Raw genomic sequence first — 26507 nt, 5'->3', positions numbered from 1 at the left:
TTTTGGGAAAAATATATCGTAACTTAATTTTTTTTTAACAAAAAGTGAAAATGTACTTTAAAATGATAGATATTCTGCATTTTTTAAGTAATTGAAAAGTGATAAGAAATTTTCTGGTTTGATAAAGCGACCGCTGCCATTTAACAGAATGTTTATTTTACAGTTTTACACGATTTAATTGCGGAAGTTGCTTTTTTAAATGCGGACGATGAGCCTCTCGGTAAATGCTATTAAATGTTTTGCATTTTGAAAACTCTATTAATACGTTTAACATTTGGTATGCATTTTAGAATAAATAAATTGCCGAAGCTTAAATGTACTTAAAATGTAACAAACATAACCTAAATACGCCAACCAATTTAAGTGCAATTCTGTGCTTATTTGTCCGTACGTTGAAAAAATGAGAAAATGATAAAGTTTTATTTATGAATGTAATGATAACGTTGCATATATAAGCTTTCGCATTAAATTTCAAGCTTGTTGAGAAAAATGATGGAAGTTAGCGTTAATAAATTGGTACTTCTTATCGCTTATATGAAATTAAATATTTAGAGACTAAGTATATTCGCTAGTATTCAGGGGAAGGGGGGGGGGTGTGGTAAGTTGAAAACTGCCGTAAGAATAATTGCCGATTAAAAATTATACTTGCTGAGTATAAGAATATATATATCGATTGCTGAGATTTGCTAATAATTATAATAACATCTTAATTTGCCGAATGATCAAACTAAATATCGGTAATAGCATGGCCTGTAAGAGATGGACTTGCAACCTATTTTTTTTTTTTTTTTGCGAACCATGCTCATTGCGCATTGTTACAAATCTTTTGTTTTAAACAATAGAAATTAAATTATAAAGTCTGTCGGATTCGTCGAAAACTTTTGGTCTCGTCTAACCAGTTACATCAACTTCCTTTTAGTTATTCAAGATAACAGCAATAGATAGCGATTCCATGGCTCAACGAAAAACATTTGACGTTTGAAAAAAAACACGTAACTTTCATGAACTTTACTCTCTTATATCTTTTTGTATGCTTAAGCAAACACCTTAAGGTTTTTTGCATCAATTAGTGTTACTCAACCTCTTTCCAGTCATATATAGAAAGTACTATAGTTTATATGGCTTCATTTAAATTTTATCCATATCTTAAGACCACTTTTAAGAAAAAAGCTCGAAGCGGGAACATTTTTTTAAAACAAAGCTTTTAGAGGTTAGGATTCCTTAGTACCAAAACACATCCAATTTTTATAAAACTTTCCGTATACATTAAAAAAGGGATGACGAATCAAATGGAATGTGCACACTTTTTAACTTTTATACATAAATTTTTAGTTCTTAGCGTTTCAAAACTTCAAGGTTTATTTTTATAGAAAAAAAAAAGTGTTTTTTAAAAGTGTCCAGGTGGAAATTGCAAGTTTACTCTTTCCTCTTTTTATAACAAGTATTTATTTATGTTTTCTTGAAGAATAGGTTCTAAGGATTTGTATATAGAAACTATGTATATATATATAACTATCTTCCTTCGCATATTTTATGACGTTTTTTGTTTTGATTTTGCGTGACATAATGCAAATTTTCGGTGCCATAACAATGCAAATTTTCCATACTCAAGCCCTATACCTTTCGTCAAAAAATCATCAATTATTGCACTACAAAAAATTCAATAACTTTAGATCCGCTTAACTTCAAAGGCTGAATGACCCCTCGTTTTTTAAGTCAAGTCAAGCTCTATACAATGATATAAGTTACATATGTTTATTTGAATAATAAAAAAATCGTCAAGAATGGCTACAATAGAATCAGATTTTAAGTTTAATTTTATATAGCTAGATATTCCTTATATTTTAAGAAATAACACTGATAATAATATAGAAATTGAGATCATTTACTTAACTACTTTAGTACATGTATAACTAGAGATATAACAAATAATACAAAATATCAACTAGTTTTGTAGCTACTTAGAGAATATTGGTTTCATGTCCAGGGAACTACACCATCTACTACATTGCTGTAGACTTATTGTTTATGAATGTTATAGAATTTTTTATTTTTATGTTTAACAACAGAAATATATACAGTTAAGGATAAATAACTCATACATAAAATGAATATAAATACAATAAAGAAAAAAATAATTTGTCACAGTTTTAAAGAATTTAGCAAACCAATTTATGGCAAACCGCAAGAATAACTAAGTATTTAATATTAACATAGCATGATTTACCAGCTATATATAAACTAATTTTTATTTGACAAAAACAAATGGGTTATTATGTGCCTTGACTAACTTGAATAACTTTTTAAAAGGTTTTGCATTATCAAACGAGTTATAAAAAAGCCCATTAGAAAATACACCTACTAAAAAACAATGCTCAGTGGAATATATATTATGGAGCTTATAGAGTAGTCGAGGCAAAAAATGGCGACATCGGAAATAATACTCAAAAAATACACAAAACTAAGGCTGGTGAATGAAGGACCAAGGAGTTGCATGAAACCAGACCTTGACTAAAAATTTTATTTAAGCATTTTTACTTTTCGCTTTACTTTTTTAAATTATAATTATCTTTACAGATCTATTTTATTATTGATGGAACTAATTATCTTTACAGATCTATTTTATTATTGATGAAATTTAAATTAAAATTATCTTTACAGATCTATTTTATTATTGATGGAACTTTGTTTACACGAAAAAAGTTCCCAAATTTACAAATGTTCATCTTGGAAAAATGATGAAAATCTGTTCGTGCCGACAACTGATTTCCTTTTCCTTGGTGTAATTTGTTTAGTAATTTGTCAACACGTGAAGTAGTTACTTATCCTGAACAGTCTTATTAAACAAATGCTATAAAATTTAAACTAATACCACATGATCAGAGTTTCTGTTTAAAAACTAAGGGCAGCCATTTTAATAGATTTTTTTGTTGACGGGTGAAAATTTAGAGTTTGTCGGAAACTCGCATGGCTCGCTAATTTCTGCGGCCTCTTTGATGTAAAACAATAGGTTGCACGTCCATCTCTTATAGTTCCATGGTAATAGATAGTGAGTGTCATACCCCCAACACCACCTTCCCTTCTCGCTGGCTCCAATACTATATATCACTGATATAAAAATGAAAATTTATAGGCAATGTATAATAAAATCCAATTTTAGGAATGTTACTTATCTGGGATAATTTTTCCTATGTTGCTATTTTAGGCCTTTGAAATAGGGTTGTTAACCGAAAGGTTTCAAAGATTTCTGTAAAAAAATCTTTCAAAAGGGTATATACAATTACTAATTGTAATACTATATTATTTGCGAAAGTTACTTTGACAAATTTTGATGCTTCTATATATTCGTTACGAATAAAAATAAATACTAATTGTCAATTAGTATTTATTTTTATTCGTAACGAATATATAGAAGCATTAAAATATGTCAAAGTAACTTTCGCAAATAATACTTCTGAAAATTAGACTTTCGTAAGTTGCTATTTCAAATAATGCTCTTCCAAAACTTCCAAAAGTTTCACTTTCGGAAGTAGCACTTGAGAAATGAGCGCTTTTAATAACTACGTTTCGAAATCTATAAAGGAAGTTTATTCGCCTAACTGCAAGAAATGTGAAAATAAAATATCTGTATATATCAAACTGTTTGTAATGAAACTTTATCTTCAGTATAGCAACATATTAAATTTTTACTAGTTTGTTTTTTCAAATAATGATCAAAAAATTTATTTCGAAAGGAAAATTTTCGATAAATCCACTTGAAGAACGGTCACTTACGGAAGAAAACTTGAAATTCGTCATAAAAACAAGATTAAAATGTTCCATTTAAAAAAATCCGTTCAATGAACTAAGTAATTAAAAGCTCATTACTCATAAGTGTCAATTATCGCGCATGCAAATTTTTATGAAGTAAAAAACTGATATTATTTTTTAACTGAGTCCTTTCGGTAGGTTTCAAAAATCTTCTTTCGAAATGAATCGATTAGCAAGTTTCTTTTCGCTTGAGATTCTTGCGAAAATTTTATTTTTCGTATATTGCTTTACCAGCGGCGTGGGCAGGATTTTTTTGATGTTTCAGATATGACACTTTTAGGCATCGTGCGAATGTTGTTAAGTCAAATTAATTAATTAAGTCAAAAAAATTAATTAATTAAGTCAAAAAAAATAATTAAGTCAAAAAAAAATCAAGAATGTTGTTAAGTCAAATGAAAATGTTTCTCAAAAAAATTGCGGTGATTGGAGCGTGAGAACAAAAATACCCCCAACAAGTTGGCTTTCCCAACCCCGAATTAGACGTTAAATTAAACTGCAGAATGTTAATTAAACGTTCAAAGGGTGCCTTTTTTAGATTCCGTGCCCATTGGGTGTTTATAAACAGTTGCAACAACCGCATTGGTAGTTGTCTCAGAGCTGGGACAAAATTCTAATAATCAAAGTTGATTTAATACGTTACGAATTTGATTTGACGTGCCCCTATGAACCATATTTGGGACATTCAACCGCCACAATAATGTGCCATCATGTGTGAAATATTCATGGCTTCTTAGGTTATTCAGTTTTTAGTACTGAAGCTTGTTTTAATCGACTAATTTTAGTTACGCTAAAAAGTTAGTCGACTAAATTTAGTTATGCTAAAAAGTTAGTCGACTAAATTTAGTTAGACTAAAAAGTTAGTCGACTAAATTTAGTTACGCTAAAAAGTTAGTCGACTAATTTATTTACGCTAAAAAGTTAGTCGACTAATTTTAGTTACGCTAAAAAGTTAGTTGACTAAATTTAGTTAGACTAAAAAGTAAGTCGACTAATTTTAGTTAGACTAAAAAGTTAGTCGACTAATTTATTTACGCTAAAAAGTTAGCCGACTAGTTTTAGTTAGACTAAAAAGTTAGTCGACTAAATTTTGTTAGACTAAAAAGTTAGTCGACTAAATTTAGTTATGCTAAAAAGTTAGTCGACTAAATTTAGTTAGACTAAAAAGTTAGTCGACTAAATTTAGTTACGCTAAAAAGTTAGTCGACTAATTTATTTACGCTAAAAAGTTAGTCGACTAATTTTAGTTACGCTAAAAAGTTAGTTGACTAAATTTAGTTAGACTAAAAAGTAAGTCGACTAATTTTAGTTAGACTAAAAAGTTAGTCGACTAATTTATTTACGCTAAAAAGTTAGCCGACTAGTTTTAGTTAGACTAAAAAGTTAGTCGACTAAATTTTGTTAGACTAAAAAGTTAGTCGACTAAATTTAGTTACGCTAAAAAGTTAGTCGACTAAATTTAGTTACGCTAAAAAGTTAGTCGACTAAATTTAGTTAGACTAAAAAGTTAGTCGACTAATTTTAGTTAGACTAAAAAGTTAGTCGACTAAATTTAGTGAGACTAAAAAGTTAGTCGACTAATTTTAGTTAGACTAAAAAGTTAGTTGGGTAATTTTAGTTACGGTTTTTTTAGTTAAGTTAGTTACAATTTTTAGTTTTGGTCACAACACTAGTAAATTTCCAGAAGTAAATTTTTCCAGAGGTAATTTCCAGAAGAAAATTTTGAACAATATATTTTGTATTGAGAAAATTATTTTTAAAAGCTATTTAATTGCTTTTAAAAATATATAGTAAAAATACATAATAAGTTATAACTGTTTCTTTACTGTTTTTTTGAATAAGTTACAAGTTTATTTTTAGAACTTTGATCAAAAAAAGGTTTATGTAATAACTACTATTTTTATTCTCTGGTATATTTTATCTACTTAGGTTAGTAATTTTTATTTTTTCAGCATTATTTTTCCATGTTACTGCATGCATCAGATACTTTTGAGTTAATGGAACAATTGGCAAATATCGGAATGAAAAGGTAAACTTGAATTCCAAAAGTATAGAATACTTTATTCTAAACTTAAAGTATAAATTAAGTTTTCTATACTTGCAACTGTTTTTCTACTTTATGGGACAATTGTAGCAGTATGAATATAACAGACATACTTTTTTTACTTAAATTTTTCTGCTACTTTGGGTAGATTTCTTTAGTAAAAGAAAAAACTCAACATTTTTAAACTTTAGGTTGTCTAGAAATCATGATCCTAAACCACTAAATTTAAAATTGCACCCTAACTTTGGGCATTAAATTTCTTATGGCCGTTTCTTGCACATAGTTTTCTTCATAGTGATTTTGAAATCTACTAGAACATACATTGATTATATGGAAAAAAATTATGTGCATGCAAGTACTTGGAAAGGAGTTAGCTGTCAAAAATTTGTTTTGTGGTTGATGCGCTTTGTTAGATTATTCATAACAAACAGAGCCTTAGGTCTGCCTATTTGCTTATTATATGGTTTTCTTATACATGCATTTTTTAAAATCTGAAAAAAAAATCAAAAATGTGCATAGTTAAAACAATAAAATTATAAGCGACATCTTCCAACAAACCTTGCAAAAAACTTCAATGTTTTATTTTTTTGTTTTTTGTTTTTATGCTTTAATTTTTCAAATTTCTTAACTTTTTGTTTTAATCCTAAAATTAAATCTTTTATTTGCTTTTGCTTTATATGAAAGAAAAGTGGTTTAATTTAAAGTGCATTAATGCTTCACACAAAGAGCTAGTTGTTTTTTCTTGGTTCTTCAATAGTTTCATCTGAAGTGATCAAATATGAATTTCATGTTGTATTGACAACTGTTTGGTTCCTTCCAGTATATACCCAAAGAAAAACTATGGTATGCATATAATGAGTCATAGCATGAAAGATAAGTAAAGCATGACATGTACCAAGTAGTATTTAATACAAATATCACACCAAGTTAGGAGTTGTTTCTCTAAGTTAATTTGGATATTACACTTTGCAAAGGACTTGACTTGTTACATTAAAAAGCAATGAAATTTTTTACTCTTGTACACTTTTGTTGCAAAAATGTAATATATCAAAACTTTTAATTACAGGGTCATTCCATATAAGATGAGCCAAACCTTCTCGGGTGGCCATCTTAGATTTTCCTGAGATTTACACCCCTTAGAGGTTTTATGGAAAAAATGATTTTCCTAAAGTTTTAATTCATTATCTTGAAGCATTCTAAAATTATGGCAATTTGAAATATTGTCATAATTTTAGCCTATTTCGAGAAATTTGTCTATTTCAAAAACGTCTCATTTTCAAATACATATAAATAAAAAACCAATTATTTTAAATACTTAAAAATTAATCTGATGGCAGTAATCTACCTCAACTTTCAAAAAAATAAAATTTATTTTACGAAAATAAATATTTTTGCCCATCTTGGACTTAAAAAAAGTTATTTAAAAAAAACAATTTAAAGAAAAAATTTCAATACTTATAAATGCATATGAAAGCGGAATGCACAAGCAAATGTGAAAATTTTGTTATTTTGTGAGAATATAGGTAGTCATCATTCCTGTGTGGTAGTCATCATTCCTGATAAGTTTTGTAACATTGGGTTCAAAATTATAGAAGTTAGACCCCCCTAAAAATGCCTCCAGCTGTAAAATGTTAAAATTAGGACCATTTAAGAACTAAAAATTAAGCGGGTATCCAGTAAATTTAACACTTGAAACTTTTATGAATGTATCTTCAATATAAGAAGAAGAAATACAGAAAAAATAATTTTGGGATTTCTTGTAATTGCTGAGATATCTGAACTTAAACTTTCTATCAAAATAGGATTTCAGAAATCAACATCGGCCATTTTGAATTTGTTATATAACCAATATCTCTAAAACGGATTAACATTCATACCTAAAAATTCTTTTTATTCTTTTGGAAATAAAGTGTTCTAAAATTAAATTCAAAATTAATTATTTTCAAGAAGGGTTAAAAAAAAGTAGTGGCCAAGTATTACTTCATTTTATGATGATGCAATCTTTATTTTAAGTTATTGAATATGTATGGTGCAAATACATTTTATTAATTTTGATAAATTAAAGAACATATTTTAATATTTAGATGAAATAATAACAAGTATCATAAAACTAAGTATTAAAATGAGTAACAAAAAATATAATATTGGAGTTTTACTAAAGCTTGATTGTCATAAAATTTTGTTTACTTAAATGGTTGGCAAAAGATTTATTCAAAGCTTCACTGAAGAAGAAAAAAAAAATGCTTGCTTTGTAATATAACTTTTAATGATTATAGTTCTATATGTTTTCATTATGAAAAGATGTTCCTTGCATGTTATGAAACTACACAAAGGTATTGTTGTGACCTATACAAAGTTTATAAAACTAAAGCATTTAGTAAGTAATAGTTGAAAATCTTACAAAAAAATTTTTTTTCTGTGATTATTTTTAAAGTTAAAAATTATTTAGTAATTTTTTTATCATTGCTTAATGTTAATGACAAAAAAATTGTGATGGAAGTGTTTTATGTTTACACAAGGTTTTATATTTTGGATAGAAGTTGTTATAATTGTATAGACTTGTTTTCTTTTTTTTTAAGAATCCCTTCAGTCAATCAATGAAGAAACAGCTTAAAGAATGAAGTTATGCCTGTAGAACTTATCGTTAGAAAGATGAAGCTGTTGAAAATAATTAGATTGATGATGAAACCAATACAACATACATTCCAACTGGTTCTGAAATTGAAAATAAAGTATTGAGGATGTTGGGTTGCTCTCCATTAAAATCAGTGACTATTTGAAACAGACCCAGTTATGGGGGAAAAAAGTTAAAGGTTACAAGTTCTTGCTAACCATTAATTTCAAGTTATTTGGGAATTTCCAATAATGAAATTTCTATCAATTTTTCAATAAACAATGAGTATTTGAAAAAATTGACAGACCAAGATTTATTTTGTGAAACCATTAAGAAAAAAATGCCCAAATCAAACAGAAATAAAAAAATAAACTTATTAACATTAACATCAATTAGTTGGAAAATCCAACAAACAACAGAATACTTTTCTGTACCATTAGTAACCAAAGTCATTAGAACCATAGTCAATGGTTAAAAAAGCGTGTAAACTAAAGGGGTCTTAGGAGAGTTTAAAAAGATTACTAGAAATAAGATGTTACAAGCACATAAACCAAGTATCAAGAATTTTTATCTGAGTGACAAATATTCTTGGATTTGTCCTGGTAAGAAAGAATTCGTTTCAGTTAAAATCAATGGTCAAAAACAACATATCCAAAAGAGATTATTACTTGCAAACCTAAAAGAGCTACATTTAGAATTTCTAAAAACAGGAGAGAAAATAGGGTTTTCAAAGTTTTGTCAGCTTCGTCCGAAATGGTGTGTAACAGTAGATAGTGCATCTGGTGTGCATTCAGTTTGTGTCTGTCAAGTACACCAAAATTCAAAGTTGATTGCTTATGCAGTGCCTGGTAACATTGAGTATAAAGAACTTTTATCAAAAACAGCATGTGATATCGAGAATCGTAGCTGCATGCTTCATAGTTGTGATAACTGCTCTAATGTAGAGAACTTTAGACAGTATATAAGTGATATCTTCAATCAGCATAGTTTTTAATATGAGGATATAGTGCTGTACAAAAAGTGGTCAAAAAAGGAGAATGCTATTAGTTTGGTAACTTTAGAACTTCCGTTAGAGAAGTTTCTTGAAGAAATTGTTTCTGCAACTAAAAACTTGCGATCACACCATTTTATTTTAAAGGCACAGACCTTGTTCCTTCAAATTCTAAAAGAAAATCTTCAACAAATCCAAATTATTATTTTGCTTGATTTAGCAGAAAATTATAGTTTTTCATTGGAATAATAGCCCGGCAACACTACATCCATTTGTTATTTAGTATAAAGATTCTGAATATAAACTCAAACCAATAAACTATTGCATAATATCTGACTGTATGCAACATGATGCTAATGCTGTTGATGCATTTTTAGCTTGAGTTTTTGAAAATATAAAAGTTGTCTTGTCAAGTTTGACCTTATGTTATTACTTTAGTAATGGAGCAGCTAGCCAATACAAAAACTATAAAACTCTTAGCAATCTATGCCATCATTTTCAAGACCATGGAAAATGTGCAATTTTTTAGACCATGGAATAGTGGCATTTTTTGCAACAAGTCATGGTAAAAGTTCATATAATGGCATTAGTGGGACTGTAAAACAACTTGTAGCAAGGACTAGCCTGCAAAATAACCAAATATTATCTGTCACTGAAATGTTGTACTGAAAATATAACAAGTATTAAATTCATTAGTATTTCTGAAACTAATATGACTATAACAGATCATATAGAAAATGCTAAGCTTGATGACCGCTACTCTGATTCTAAAAGATTTCCAGGAATGCGTTCACATCTCTTTTTTATACCATGTAATGATGGAAAGCTAGAAATGAAATGTATATCAGGTGATACATGTTTTACAACAGTTAATGCAACTAATAATAAAGAAGCCTGGACTTCAGACTACATAGGTGATTAGCATACTTAATTGATTAATCTTGCATGATCTTAATTGATTAATCTTGCATGATTAATCTTAATTGATTTATCTTGCATGTGTCTATGATAATGAGTGGTACATTAGAATTGTACAAGAAATTGCAGATGATTCAGATATCTATCTAAAATTTGTGCAACAAAATGGAGTAAACTATAAATGGCCCAGGCAAGAAGACAAATGTTGGGTTCCTGTTGTAAAAGTTTAAGCTAAAGTAAATATTCTGCTTGCACAATGTCAATCAGCAAGAAGCTATCAAATTTCTGAGCAAGAATTTGAAGAAATATCAAATTTTGAAATGTTTAACAAAAATATTTAGACTATTATTTTGAGAACAAGATTTATTATTTATTATTTTATTTTATAGATTCTTTTATTGTAATTGAGATTTATTTCTTGGCTTTTTTTTTGAGTATCAAATTTATTCATCTATTGGAAAAAAATAAGTCTTTATGTACGGATATCTTTTTTTAAATTTTAGTTTTAAATTCCTTGTTAAAAAAAATAATTAAATAAACAAATTTTTACATTAAAATGTTCATCGGTTTTAAAGATATTGACTATATAAAAATTCAAAATGGCCGATTTTGAATTCCAAAATACTATTTTGATAGAAAGTTTAAGTTCATATACCTCAGCAGCTACAAGATATCCCAAAATTATTTTTTCTGTATTTCCTCTTCTTATATTGAAGATACATTCCTAAAAGTTTCAAGTGTTAAATTTACTGGATACTCGCTTAATTTTTAGTTCTTAAATAGACCTGATTTTAACATTTCAAAGCTGGAGACTTTTTTTAGAGGGAGTCTAACTTTTATAATTTTGAACCCAATGTTACAAAACTTATCAAGAATAATGACTACCATCTATATTCTCACAAAATAACATAATTTTAACATTTGCTTGTGTATTCTGCTTTCATTTGCTTTATTAACATTAAAAAAATTATTTAAGTTTTTTTTTACAACTTTAAAGTCCAAGATGGCCAAAAATAATAATTTTTGTAATATAATTTTTTAATTTTTAGAAGTTTTAGGTAGATTACTGCCATTAGTATGATTTTTAAGTATTTAAGATAATTGTTTTTTTATTTATATGGATTTAAAAATAAGACTTTTTTGAAAAAGACAATAAATTGCTCAAAATAGGCTAAGACATTAGTTTTTCAAATTGCCATAATTTTAGAATGCTTCACGATAATGAGTTTAAATTTTTGAGAAGTTCTTTTTTCTATAAACTCTACAGAAGGTGTAAATTTCAAAAAAATATGAGATAATCACCCTGGAAATTTTCAAAAAATTGGTTCATCTTTTATGGATTGACCCAACATAACTAATTATTGTAATTGAAGAAAAGCAGTTACTACGTATATCTATACCAATGCTAGGGCATTTTTTAGTTTACATTTATGTGAAGTAAGGCTACTTCTAGGACTTCTGTAGGCTTTTTATCACCTGTGCTCATGGATTTTTTTTTCAGATATCGAAAAATGTAAATGAGAAAGGGGCACAGATAAAGGGGGCAGTAACTTTTTAGAGACGTTCATAATGGTTCAAATGCAAGTCTCTAAATTAATTTAAATATTTAGATACTTAATATCTAAATATTTAAATTAATTTTAAAATAAAACCATTAATTCTTTAAATTCTATTTTGTTATAGGTAATCGGTGGTATGTATGTGGTTTGGACCCTCCCCTCCCCCCCCCCACTCCCCAAGGTGAGGGGAGGGGAGGGGAGGGGTGGCACCAATAAAAAAGGAGGGGGGGCAACTAATTTTTAGTAATTTAATTAACTTTTGTTAATTCCCTTTTAAGACCATAACATTGTATATTTGCTGGAAAATCTGGCACACATTTTTGATAGTCACTATCAAAATTTGAATCTTATGGTAAAGCATGAAAAAATCCAATAAAGATCTAATGGCCTTAACTGTATATTCATTAGAAAATGAATCATGTATGTTTCATGTTAGAAAACGAATGCTTGTATCTTTGTAAGTTGCTTGCCCCCTCCCTCCCCTTTTGATTGGTGTCACTCCTCTCCCTCACCTTGGGCAAAGCGCATTGACCAAAAAATTATTTTCATATAATTGATGTATGTTTTAGTGGCTTTCAAAATTACTTAAGAAAACTATATGCAAGTAATAACCTTAAGAGATACTAATGCTCAAAGTTTAAGTACAATTTCAAATTTAGTGGTTTTGAACCGTGGTTTCTTGTCTCATAAAGTAGTAAATGCATTTAACATTTTCACAAAATAGGCTGAAATAAATAGAAATTTTCAAAAAAATCTTTACTAGTGGTCCATTTTTATTTTTTTTTACAAAGTATCTGAAAATGAAAACAATTAGGAAACCAGATTTTGCCTAGATTTCTCAGACGATGGCTTTACTTTAACATAATGTAATTCTTTTCATTTTAGACTTCTTTCAGAGGATTCAATTGAAGACAGGAAAAATGAAAGGTTTTTTCTTTTTACTAGATTATAAATAAAGGAATGGTGCAAACTTAGTCTTGCTTCTTAAGCAATAGGTACAGAGTTAAGGACCATCGTGTTTTGATAAACAAGTTTATTTAGTATTCTCAACTAATCTAATGGTTTTGTTTAAAGTAATCAAGAGTTTAAATACTTAAGTTCTTGAGTCAATTTAAAAGTCATTTTTTACCATTAGCGTTTGATTTGAGCTAACAAGTATAAAAATGTATATATGTGTGCATATATGTGTGTGTGTGTGTGTGTGTGTGTGTGTGTGTGTGTGTGTGTGTGTGTGTGTGTGTGTGTGTGTGTACATACACATACATGCATTTTGATTTTTTCATTCTTAAGATTTAGTAATGTTTTTTTGTTTTTTTTTAGCCTAAAGTCCAATACAATAATGAAAAAATCTTCTTCTTTTTTAAAAAGTGACTTGGATGCAAGAGCTGCAAGCGAACATTATCGGTTTGAATTTTGTTTTATTTTAGTTTATTTTTGTGAGCAATCAATGTGTTTCATAAATGAATCAAAGAAAATTCATTTATTTTTATATATATTGTTATTTATGTATCGTTTTTAAAGATTACTCATAATAAGTTACATTTTGTGGTTTAGAATTTAAAATGTTTACATTCTGTTGCTTAACAGTTAAAAATGCTTAAAATCTGTTTTTTGACACACTTTTCAAGTGACATTAGGTCAAATTTAATTTTTTTTATTTTATCATTTTTTTGTCCAGGCGAATATTTCATTTACCAAAAGATGAAAAGCTTGATGTAAGTCTTCAGTGTACATTATGGAGTCCTTTTAACAAAGCTCACATGTGGGGGACATTGTATATTTCACCAAACTATATTTGTTACGAAAGTAAGGTGTGTTGTTTACAAAATATTTATCATTAGCTTGAAAAAAAATTTCAATTTTTTTATTAAATTAAAATTTAGTTATGTAATCTACAGTAATTAGTTAGAACCCAAATTTCATCTGTTGCTACATCTTTACATACAATAACATTTTATTATTGATATTAGATAAAGCAACTGTGTTCAACAATTTTGCCAATGCGTGAGATTTCTGTTGTTGAAAAGATGAGTGCAACAAGTGTTGTGCCTAATGCTGTTCTTATCACAACTAAAATGAAGGTAATAATGTACCAAGTTCAGTTCTTCTCTCAGGTTTTTTGAACTTTTAGTAATTTTCTTTTTACACTTTTTTGTTTATTTAGACAACCTTTTTATTTGCCTCCTTAAAAGATCGAGACTGTTTAATGGAGAAGATTTCTGATTTTCTCTCAAAAACTCCACCAATTAAGTGAGTCATTTTAAATAATTTTATTAAAAATATATAATTCAATAAAATAGATGAAAAAAGAAGAAATTTTATAAATTTGTCTCTGAGCCAAAGTACTAGGATGGCAGTGGGTGGGTAGCAGTGATTAGGTGGGTAATAATTGGTGCACAAATTAGTGCCACTCAGCCACCTCTACCATTGCCACTCATGCTGCTTCTACCATTATAATTTTAGTACTATATCTAATGTTGTGCCCTCTAAACAGGAGTTAACAAATAAGTCATCGATTTTGGCATTAGAAAAGGTTTTAAAATCAACATTTAAAACTATTGTTTGGTCAGCTTAGTTTTAATATTTATTTTATTTTCTATTTTAATATAATTTTATATTGTTTTTCTATTTTAATATTTATATTATTTTTAGTTCTAATATTTATTTTATTTTTCATTAAATCAAATCTAATATAAGGTTTTTCCAGATCTGGATGATTGAGTAATTAAAAAATAGACTTGTTTAAATCAGATTTTTTTTTTTAATTTAAAAAATATTTATTGTTATATTTAGTGATGTACTGATTAATCGGCATCGGTATTGGCATCGGCTTAATCTGCCACTTTTTGCACAATCGGTATCGACATCGGCCTCATTTTCCGATTTTCCAACCGATGGCATTTTTATATTTTTATCCTGCATTATAATAATAATTAAATAACAAATAAACTAAACTTTATGCATTATTTAGAATTTTTTTGATAAATTTTTATTTTGACTTTGTTTACAGGCAATATTATTTATTCTTAAGATGATGTTTATAAGCTTTAATTTAACAGCTGAATGTACTTATACTTTTACTACCATTGTGTTGTTTTTAGAATAATTTTATTTTGTGTTGTTCTATTGTTATACTTAAAAGTAACCTATTTAAGCATTGTTATCTATATGTGTTCAAGTATAACCTACTATATTTCTATATTTTTATTTGTTATTTTTGTTTTATTTCAATTCACCTCCCCAAGACCACTGCAATCGAGGAGGCTACTTTAGATTTGGTTACAACCCTCACTCAACTTTATGACTCCAAAACACAAACCTTGACAATAAAGGCCGCTGCATCAAGAAACAAGTTTAGCGCGGTACTACCAGGGACATGGTGGGGATAGAACATCACAAAATAAAATAATTATAAAAACAACTTAATTATCTAAAAATAGTTTATATATCTAAACAACATATGATTGTAGTTTAAATATCTAAATTACTATTAAATTAATAAAGACTTCTAAGTAAACTGCTTATGATAGAACCATTTTCTTTTTAAAAATGAAATAAAAAGGGTTCCTCGAAAATTGTATTTATTTTTTGAAAGTTTACTTTTCATAGTAAAAAAAACTAAAAAATGTATATTTTTTTAACTGAGTTTTTCTAATATCTTTTAAAATAATGGTTTGACTCTAATTTGAGTCTAAGAATTTGTTTACCAGTACTGATTCCATGAAAAAGATTACATGATTTAAAGTTTTATGGTTTTATATTTTTAAAATTTTAATAATTAGTTAATTCATCGTTATCGGCCTTTTCCCATCCATTGGCATCGGCCAAAAAAGTGCTATCGGTACATCACTAGTTATATTATATCTTTTGGTGTATAAAATGTTCTCTCTTACCTGATCTTGATAATATATGTTGTGCTAGATTTTGGCCTTCTCTAATTTAGGAAACCCACGATTCAAAGTTCATGGTCTTGTGGTTTAAAAGAAGCCCTCAGGAAATATATTAACATAAAAAAATCTATTTAATAGTTTTAACTTGTTTTTGGACCTTTGTACATAAGAGAAATGCAAAAAAGTTCATTCAGTAAAAAAGTTTAGTTTTACTGTGAACCTTATTGAAACTTTGATGATACACTCTACATGGTAATCGTGGTTAAAACACTCAAAACATGGTAACCATGGTTAAAACACTAATACTAGTTATCATGCTAGTTAACATCTAATATGGTTCTTGAGACTATTTAAATAGTTATACATTTTCTCACTTGATTTTGTTCCATAATGGCAGGCTAAAAAGATATTTTACTTTTGTGTTTCTATTTTGGAACACAAAATAATGCCATAAATCACTTAAATGTAATGTATTAACCTAAGTTATTATACAGGCATATGTGCAACCACTAAATCTATTAAAATATTTTTTGAACAGATCAGAACCTAATTTTATAATTTTATAGTTTACAAAAATATTTTTTTGTGGGTTGGGCTTAATTTTAAAGAGCTTTATTTTATTTGATTGAAAATTTATTAAGAAAATTTTAATTGAAAATTAATTTATTTAATTACAAAAAATGCTACTAATCAAATTGGATGTAAATTTATTTGTGGAGGATAAGTATTTTAGTAAAATTCTTTTGATTTGTGAGCATTTAAAAGTCATAAGTCATCTAAGTAAGATTTAAAATACAAAATGTATAACACTAATTTATTAAAATTTTTTAAGACCTTGACTAATTGAACTTTGCATAAAGTATTCATCAAAGATACCCAGCAGAGATCTTTGCAAAGCCATGGAAATGTAGTACCTGAAAAATTACATCCATAATTCAATACTGGAATTTTAACAAAGTTTGGGTGCTAATTTGGGCGCCCAAACCAGGCCTGCATACCAGTAAATTAGTAGGATTAACCAGTGTAAGAAATTTTAATTATAAAAACAAATAAAGTATGTCATAAAAGGGGCCAAAATAAAACCCTAGTTGTCCATTTATATAATCCTACAAGCCAAATAAGCAAAATGAAAAGAGTTGAATGTTCCTTTTTTCATGTATAAAAATCAAACTCAAAAGACAAGGCATATTGAAAATGTTCTGATGCCTTGGTCAGAGTTATAAAAACTGTTATTATAAAACAATTAAAACTGTTACTATAAAAGCAACGACTTACTTTATGACTCATCAGTTACATTAAAATGTTTAAATGTTATTGATTGTTACTGATTTTTTGCTTTTTTGCCTAAATCTTTTCCTAAAAGTTTTGTACAACAGTATTCAGCAGATTTGTCAACTAAATTGATAACCAATGAAATATATTATTCTTTCAAAAAATTAATTTTTATACTGTACTTATTGCTTTATAAATATTAATGGACAAGAAGTACCTGCAATAAAGTGTAGTACCTCTGCAATTACTTATTTGAATACCAGATTTTTCAAGAAGAAAATTTTTGATTTTCAAGTAGATTTCATAACATTCTACTTTTTATTTTACTGTTTTCAAAATTCTCTTGTTTATTTTACAGATCTTTTTGAGTTAGAAAAGTACTGCTGAGTTTTTCTAGTGTTCAACTCTCTAGTGTCCAACTCTCTGAAGTGAGTGTAAAAAAGGCAATTTTTTTTAGAATTTTTGTGATATTTGGTCAAGTTTTAATTCAATTCAAGTCATATATTTTTCGTATGCAACCTGATCTTTTTTGAAACAAGCTTAAGAAGTAAGAAGTGAACATAAACAACTTGATCCAAATTATCTAAATTGAGAGCTTCTTTTTATGTATGACTGTTAAAATAATTTATTTTGTTACATTTGATGCAGGTAATCTGTGGTGCTTGAACTAGACTGGGTAATAAAAGCCCACATAGAATTATGAAACATTTCTGTTGAAAACTTTTTATATGTAGGAGGATAAGTAATAACAACAACAAAAAAACGAACAAATGTTCAGAATAAACACAGGTTTGATTTAGGAAGAAAATGCTTATACACAATTCATAGTTATCAGTAATTTTATCGTTAAAGTATACCTAAAACAAAACATAACACATAAGTAACCATAAATCTTCATTAAATACAAAAGTTTAACAAAATCTCTTGGTTTGGTTTAGACAGTAAAATAAAAATTTTACTATTTTTTTGACTTTAATAAGAATTTAATAAGAATTCACTATTCATTCAACACTTTACTAATACAACAAAAAGAGAGCTATACTAATCATTATTAGTTCTAAAAAATAATAACAATTTATTTTTTTGAGTTTTAAAAAATTATTTTAAATTTTAAAAATTCTACTAACCAATCCTGCACTTTAACTCAAATTCAATTTTCAGTATAATAGTTAAAAAATCTTTAAAAGTTTAAAAGCTAAGTAAATCAATTTACATTAAAAGTTTAAAAGCTAAGTCAAAAATTTTGTGAATTATACAATACATTATACATAAAGGTATTATACATAAATATAAAGGTATTATAAATATGTTACACAAATATATAAAGGTATTAAAGATATATTTAACTTATTTAAATGTGGCAATTGTTTTTTATCTTTAAAATTTTATATTATTAAAATATGTTAGTTGAAGCTGAAGTTGTTATACTTTGTCATTTTAAAGATACAATACACTGGCTATGTTGGATATGCCAATGCAAATTTCTTCTTTTCAACCAGCACTTAAAAAATTATTTTCTTTGACTAACAAAGATGGCAATCCAGTTAAAGAATCTGTTAAGGAACATTTGTGGTCTTTGCACTTTGAAGAGTATGGCAGGTAAATGTTTTACAACGATTCAAATTTATATAAGTATAATATTTTGAACATTCAAATAAAATGTTTTTAAATTGCTATACATTTGAATATTTTGAATATTTTGATTATTTGAAATGGCTTAATATTTTTTTTATTCAAATGAATGTTTGAATAAAAAAAATATCAAGCCAATATTTTGTTTTAAATAATGCCATTTTTTAAGATTATAATATTTGCATAATTTAATTAGTTGTAAATATAATTTTTATAGCTAAAAAGCCCTTAATAACATTTTTGAGTAATTCTTATAACACTTTTACAATACTGTAAACTTTACAATGTAATTACATAGTTACGTTAAATAATTTAAGGTGTCCTATAAAACAATGATGTTTCTATGTAATTGACGTTTTTATGTAAAATCGCAAAAGCAATAGGAAATCGCGTGCTATTTTAACTTTGAACAGTAACTTTAAAACAAGATATCGCTTTAATAACACTTATAGTTTAAATCATTTCTGGAATAATAAAAGTATTTAAATGATTCGGTTTTTTCAAAAACTAAAAAATTTTTTTTTTAGTCTTCAGATAAATATGGTTAAAACTTAAGATAAACAATAATAAGACAATACCAACAAAGTTAGTGGATGGTAATGAATGGCATAATGTTTCAATTTACAAACGGGCTCTGTATAGTTGAAATTTATTATTACATGAAAACAAATAAAATTTCTAATAAGAAAACTAACTTTTTATGGAAATGCTAAAAAAAGAACAGAAAACTGTTGTGGCTAATTTCATTTTCAAAAACAAAGAGAAAATGATCAGTACTCTCTCTTTCTCTCTGTCTTGCAGTAATCAAGATCAAAAAGAAAAATGGCAAGAAGATAGAAATCATCTTGTTGCTCACTGTCTTTCTTCTACTGTAGTTTTGCCACTCACTTGTCTGAACATATTCAGATCATAATCAAGATCAAAAAGAAAAATGGCAAGAAGATAGAAATCATCTTGTTGCTCACTGTCTTTCTTCTACTCAGTTTTGCCACTCACTTGTCTGAACATATTCAGACAAGTGAGTGGCAAAACCTGAAGAGATCAAAAATGGGTAAATTTAAAAAGCCTAAACAAATATGGTGCTGAAGGTTCTTAACTATCTGACTATAAATGCACTGTGATGGAAATCATTGGAAAAAAATCAGCGCATATTCTCCCAGTCAAAGTTGATGACATGAAACTTGGAAAGAAGGTTTTGACCAACAAACTCACTGGCAATGCCATTTTAAATGAATTTCTTCAAATTATTTGTGTGGACATCCCAGACCCAGCTAGTTTTGTATCATATTTAAAAATCACTTTAATTTTTCTTAGATGTTTTGAAAAGTTTATTTGAATCGATTATAACAGTTATTGATAAAAAAATTCTATAAAAATTACAAAATTTTGTAGTGTTTTTATTTTAAGTTAAAACTCACTTATTTATAGAAATCTTAATTGGGCAAGACGCAAATTCATCAAGCTCTTGCATTGTTGTACCAGTTAATCCAGCCTCTAGCCTAGAGTCTGTCTCTAAAATGCCTGTCGAAACAGAAAGTGTTCGTTTTATAGGAAAAGAGAAATTTCCTCTTAAGTATTATGCATAACCGAGCATATGCTCGGTTATGCATAATGCTTTACTATTTTATAACTAATACTATTTGTAAATACTTTAGAATATTTCAAAATATTTAGAAATAGTATTTGTTATAAATATTTGTATTTATTAATAAACACTAAAGAAACACAATGCTTGAAAATCTAAATATTTAAGGTCTCTAAAAAGAGTTTTAAATTTAAAAAAATGTGTATATGTTCTGTTAGCAACTCGGTTAGCAAAATGTTTGATATTGTTTGCTTTTAAAAAGGCTTTATATTATATTTTTACATATTACGAATGTTTAAAATAAGTTACATTGTACATTTGCTTTATAGATAGGGCCCGTGATTATCTAACTATGGCACTAATTGAACCAGTTTGACGAAGTTCAATATTGTTAATCACCTATAATTAATAGTCAAGGGAGGATCAGACAAAATTTGGGGTGATTTATAAATGCATTCATAAAATATTTAATACTAGAAAATTCATGAGCGCCCGTGGCATCCATTTTTAGCAACCTTTTACACTTGTAAATGATATTTTATTTTGATAAGTGGAGTGAAGCCGGTGAAGGCAAATAAATCTTATATATATTATGAGTATTTATAAGTAAAAAAGAATTAAAATTAAAAATTTAAATGACTTAAAACAAATGTTAAAAATTAAAAATTCTAAGTTAAAAAATTTTATTAAAGAATTTTTTTATGAACTACATTACTCTCAAGTCCCTTATTTTTTTTTAATTTCTGGAAAATTTTACCACCCACCCCAGGCTTATTAAGACCCCCCCTTCCCCTCGTTTAATAATTTTAAATTGTTGTTAGCAAAATTTTTAAATCTCAAAACTAAAAAAAAAAATCAGTGAAAAGTGGACTTAAAAATTAGAAAATGATTCTTTCAGTCATCAATAAAAACAAAAACTTTCAGTGTTAATAGGCTTTAAAAATCACCGACCTGGTAAATCTTGATCCAGCATATTAAATCCTATTGAAATTATGCTAAAACAGCTGTTCAAAAATGCGCATTTGATCGCAAGCCACGCTAGAATTAAATAGTTTTAAGCGTATTTTGTTCTACCTCCTCCTTGTATTAAGGAATCAAGAGTAAAAGCATTAACGATAGCATTTTTTTTTAAAAGTGAGACATGATACACGTATTTATGTTATTAATTAACTAAATTAATTAAATATTTATTAACTGCCGTGTCTTTTATTATATTATTATTTATTATTATCAATATAATAGCATCAATTAGTTAATTAATAAAAAAATATTCTGAAAAAAAATGAAAATGGACTCCTATAGTAATTAAACCCAGAGTGCAGGCACCATGATCAAATTTATTAACCACTACACCACACAATGTTATAACTCAATAAGTTAATGAAGTTTAAATAAAATGAATTTGTTTTGACACATGATTTTTTAAAAGTAATTAATGCTCTTTAAAATGAAATAACTTCCGCATGATTAATACGATCAGGGATTCAGGAAATCAGTGACCTGGGTAAATATATATTAGATAAAAGAAACATATTTGCTAAAATAATATATTTGGATTGTTTCATTTCAGCCAATTATGAAAGCAGTTTCAGGCCTCTCTATAGTTGCGCTTTTTTAAACAGGCCATAGAGAATACGCTGTGACTTTATCTACTATTATTCCTTTATTCCTTTATTTGTGACTGGTAATCTTAAAAAACTTCTGTTAGTTTAATTAAGTTGTTTGTTTAATTAAGTTGTTTAGTTAATTTTAATTAAGATGTTTGTTTTATAAAATTAACTATAAAATAAATATAATGATAAAATAATTAATTAAAGTGTTTTGCAAAATATTATTGCATAATTATGCAAAAATCATAAAATTAAGCTTGTTTTAAAGGAAAACTAGTTTTGTATTAAAAGACATTTTCAGTTTCCTTGCGTTCATATGGAACATTTTTATCTCAACATGAAAAATGGCGCTCTCAAAAAAAAACTAGATCTCAAACCTTAGAATATTCTTGTATATATCAAGAAAAAAAAAAACTGCGATTATAGTACATATTGATAAACTGTATTTGTATAACAATGACAATAGGATTCAAAACATAAGAATTTCCAAAAGAGGCTTTAATTATCTATGTAAGGAAGTTTCCCCTTTTATGCCTATACAAGAAACTAACTTTCGCAAATATTTGCCTGTAGAAATAAAGAAACATTTTGTTGAAAACCTAATTAAAAAAATATATTTTCTTACCCTCAAGGAAAGAAACAATGGAGATAATAGCAAGTTTTGAAAAACTTTAAGGTTTTCCTCAAGTAGTTGGAGCAGTTGATGGATTTCACATGAGAATAAAGGCACCTTATAAAAATTCAGAGAATTATATAAACAAAAAAAGAATATCACTTAATTATTTTACAGGGATTGGAAGGTAGCAAGTACTTAACAGGTGATGCGGAAGTTATCAGACAAATCTAAATTTTATTGTTTGAGAAAAATAATTTGTTTTTGTGGTTTTATGCGTAGGCATAAATGTTTTATAAAATATGAACTTTATTATTTAATACAAATTATTTTAAATGAGGTTAAATGCAGCTGAACGAGAATCTTTTTGAAAGCAACTCCAAACGTTTTTTGTAAATAAACCTAATGTAGAACAAAAAGAAATCGTAAATCATTTTGAAAAGGAAGGATTTGCCTGAAGTACAATATATGATAACCTAAAAAAATTTGAAACTGTTCAATCCTTTTCTGATAGAAAGCACTCTGGTTGTCCAACATCCTAGACTAGAGAAAAGAAAGCAGAATTAACAAAAATTGTCAACAAGGTTTTAAATTCAGTGTAAATCAGTCGACAACTGGTTGTCAGTTAAAAAAACGAATATTAAATATAGAAAATGTGAAGACTCCAAAATACACTTTAGAACAACATTAAAGACAAAGAAAAGAAGCAGGAAACTAGTTAACCAACTCTATAACACAAAATTGCTTCTGGTCATCGATGACAAAAAATACTTTTGTTTTGTAGGGGACAACATGCCTGGAAATTCTGCATACTACACAAACAACAAAAAAACATCCCCAGAAAGTGTTCGTTTTATAGAAAAAGAGAAATTTCCGAAAAAATTCGTCGCTTATGAAAGACGTTAGAGCAAAATTAAGATCAACTGCAGATAGTGGTATTTTTTTAATTAAAAAATAACTTATTTTTATAAAAAGATAAATACTTTACTTAAAATATAATTTATATTTATAATTAAAATAAAATATAAATTATAATAGTTTTTTTTTCATTTATAAATAAGTTATTGATGTTTTTATTTTGTCCAATAACTTACACATCACCTGTTATTCAGAGATATTTTTGTAGGGTGGCAAATCTCACAATTTTTTAACAATATTGACACAGTCAATATTGTTACAACATGGTGTATCCTATATCATTTCTGTACTTTGACAAAGCAATATTTTTTTAACCAATGGATTAAACAAATAGAAGTTGACTTTGTAAATACTCTATTAAACCACAGTTGGATTGAACTTGACAATAAAGCTGTGTTTATAAGGAGCGATATAAAAAAACATTTCTTTACAAGTAGTTAGGTGTAAAGAGCTTTTTTAAAACAGTATTTAAAAAGGTATATTTTTTATTTTGAAAAAAAAACAAATCAGAAAAAAATAGTTTTAGATTTTTTTCATTACAATCGAAAATTCACTCTCAGCTCCACTTTTGAGGTGTTTAACATCCTTATCATTTCTCAGTTTTATGTTTCTGAGGACGCTCTAAAAATTCTTATTTTTCCAGTTTATTTTCTTTGGAATTCACTTTCTTCATCTTGTTTTCCTGATTCAAATACTTTGCAATTTTTCAAGTCGTTTGTCAATCGTTATCTTGCTCTATAAACTTCATCTTTCCTCTTCCAGTAACTTCCAACTCTAATAGTGGTTGCTTATAGCCTTGTTGGAAGTGAAGATGTTGAAAAAAAAGTTCATATTATTACTTGTATTGTTAAAGAAATTCAAATATTTTAGAATTTTAGTTTTATTTTTATTTAGAAAAAATCTAAAAGTATAGATGAAAAGGTAAATAAAATGAGTCTTCTAGTCTTATAGACATGTGAAAAAAAAATCATTATTTATCTTGAATTTCTTTAACAATGATATACCAGCAGAATTATTCATCAAATGTTTAGACTTTTTTTCACATAAAAACATGATTGATAACAATGTTTTACACTTAATACTAACTGAAAACAACAACAAAGATTTTGATATGATAACTATGACTCTCCTCTGGGCAATATAAAGTATGATAATCACTTAATTATTATTAATTGCTCGCTTTAAAAAACACCAAACTAGAAAGAAAAATTCCTTTATAATAAAGGTCATTAAAAAGAAGTGAATAAATATTTTTCTATAAATTGAATGGGATACAAAATTTTTAAACTTAAATGCTAATGAAACTTATAACAAAAGGTTATTTATCTATCAGGATGCTTGCAATAAATTCAAAGCCAAAACTAAAAATCTATGATAATAAATGATCTAAAGACCCTTGAATGATACTAAATGTATGATATGAATGATACTAAAAGTAAATGTAAAAAGAAGATAATATTATGGACCAAAAGTAGAAACAACAAATTTTAAAGTTTACCAGAAGTATAAGAATATAAAATAGTTATATAGTAATATATAGAAAAGAATTAAAAAATACAAAAAGCAACTTAGCAACAAACAAAAGTTATATATGCATATATAAACAGTTAAACCAAAGCTAAAGATTCTATAAAAGCGCTCTATACAAATGAAAAGTTAACCAATTATGAAACTGCTATCACTAGTGATGGAGTTGAAATAGTAAATATCTTGAACAAGTTAAAAAAATGAAGCTTTCTTTCTTTTTTTTTTACTCACTTTCCCAAATCCAAGGCCACTCAGTTAAGAAAACAAGAAAATTTTATCAATTATAGTTATGACTCTTTCTTAACTCTATAACTCCAAAACACAAACCATGGCAAACAAGGTCGCTATGCGGAGAAACAAGTTGAGTGGATTACTACCAGAGACATATTAAGGAACTCAGAACCTTTTGAAGTAAATGTTTTACACTACACTACATTTTAAAATGTATTTTATTTTACATATTTTATCTATCAGTTGTAGCATTTGAAATTTTTTGTTCTTTTTTTAATCATCTTCACTTCCAACAAGGCTGCTAGCATCCACTATTAGAGTTGGAAGTTACTGGAAGAGAAAAGATGAAGTTTATAAAGCAAGATAACAATTAGCAGGCGACTTAAAATATTGCAAATTATATGAATCAGGAAAACAAGATGAAGGAAGTGAATTTTAAAGAACTGATGTTCTAGGAAAAAAAAATGGACAAATAAGAATTTTTAGAGCGCTTAGGAACAGTTACAGTAAAAAGATGTGTCCTAGTAGAATGTTGAATAACACGCAAATGAATTTTAGTAGGTGGCGCAAGAGACGCTCTTTAGAGCGTCAAGTGACGCTAGCTCTTTAGAGCAGCGCCCATTATAATATTTATAGAAAAAAAAGAAAAGCAACATTACGATGTTACGATGTGACAATGGTTGAAGGTTGGCTGCAAGAGCAGGTCCAACTATGTTTACAATGTGTTTTTGCCCCTTGTCTTAAAGAGAAAGGGCATCATTTAAAGATCTGCTCCAGATATAGCAACAGTACTCCATACAAGGACAGATTTGAGATTTATAAAGATAAAGAATAGAATCCTGAGTAAGAAAGTGGCAGGCATAATAAAGAGATGCAATCTTAGCAGATGCTAATTTTGCAGTAGATTTGATATATGGTTTCCATGAAGATTGGAAGTAAGAGTTAATCCTTGAAGACAAAGGGTAGATGACTCATCAAGTACACTACTGTTCATAAAATGACCACTGCGATTTTTGCATATTTTTTAATGCATTCTACTCTGAATTGCTTTTGGGCTACTTTAGTGCTACAATTTTGTACCAATTTGTGCTAATTGTCAATCAGAGTCTAAAATTGATGTTTACATGTTTATTTTCAGATGTAACTGAAATATTTTGGAACATTTTATATTACAGAGACCTTATTTGAAGCAGTACTAGTTAAAATGGTACGCGGTAAAGAACTGGTACCAAGGCTGTTAAGGACTGGCTGCGTTCTGAAAACATCCCGCTACTGGAACCTTGGCCAGGCAACAGT

General features: G+C 27.5%; 1 protein-coding gene across 1 annotated transcript in view; it reads left to right on the top strand.

Annotated features, from left to right (window-relative positions):
* Positions 1 to 26507, top strand: part of LOC100214544 (TBC1 domain family member 9) — a 90709-nt gene that overhangs the window by 42053 nt on the left and 22149 nt on the right. Inside the window, exons 9-15 of the mRNA XM_065798088.1 lie at positions 5760 to 5836; positions 12819 to 12860; positions 13254 to 13337; positions 13612 to 13744; positions 13904 to 14014; positions 14098 to 14183; positions 18539 to 18694. Coding sequence (XP_065654160.1) covers positions 5760 to 5836; positions 12819 to 12860; positions 13254 to 13337; positions 13612 to 13744; positions 13904 to 14014; positions 14098 to 14183; positions 18539 to 18694 — 689 coding nt within the window. The remainder of the gene's footprint in view (positions 1 to 5759; positions 5837 to 12818; positions 12861 to 13253; positions 13338 to 13611; positions 13745 to 13903; positions 14015 to 14097; positions 14184 to 18538; positions 18695 to 26507) is intronic.

This window comes from Hydra vulgaris, chromosome 05, assembly GCF_038396675.1.
Source record: "Hydra vulgaris chromosome 05, alternate assembly HydraT2T_AEP".
In the NCBI taxonomy this organism is placed as follows: domain Eukaryota; kingdom Metazoa; phylum Cnidaria; class Hydrozoa; order Anthoathecata; family Hydridae; genus Hydra; species Hydra vulgaris.
The sequence above is the reverse complement of the archived record's forward strand: the minus strand, read 5'-3'. Positions and strand labels throughout refer to the sequence as shown.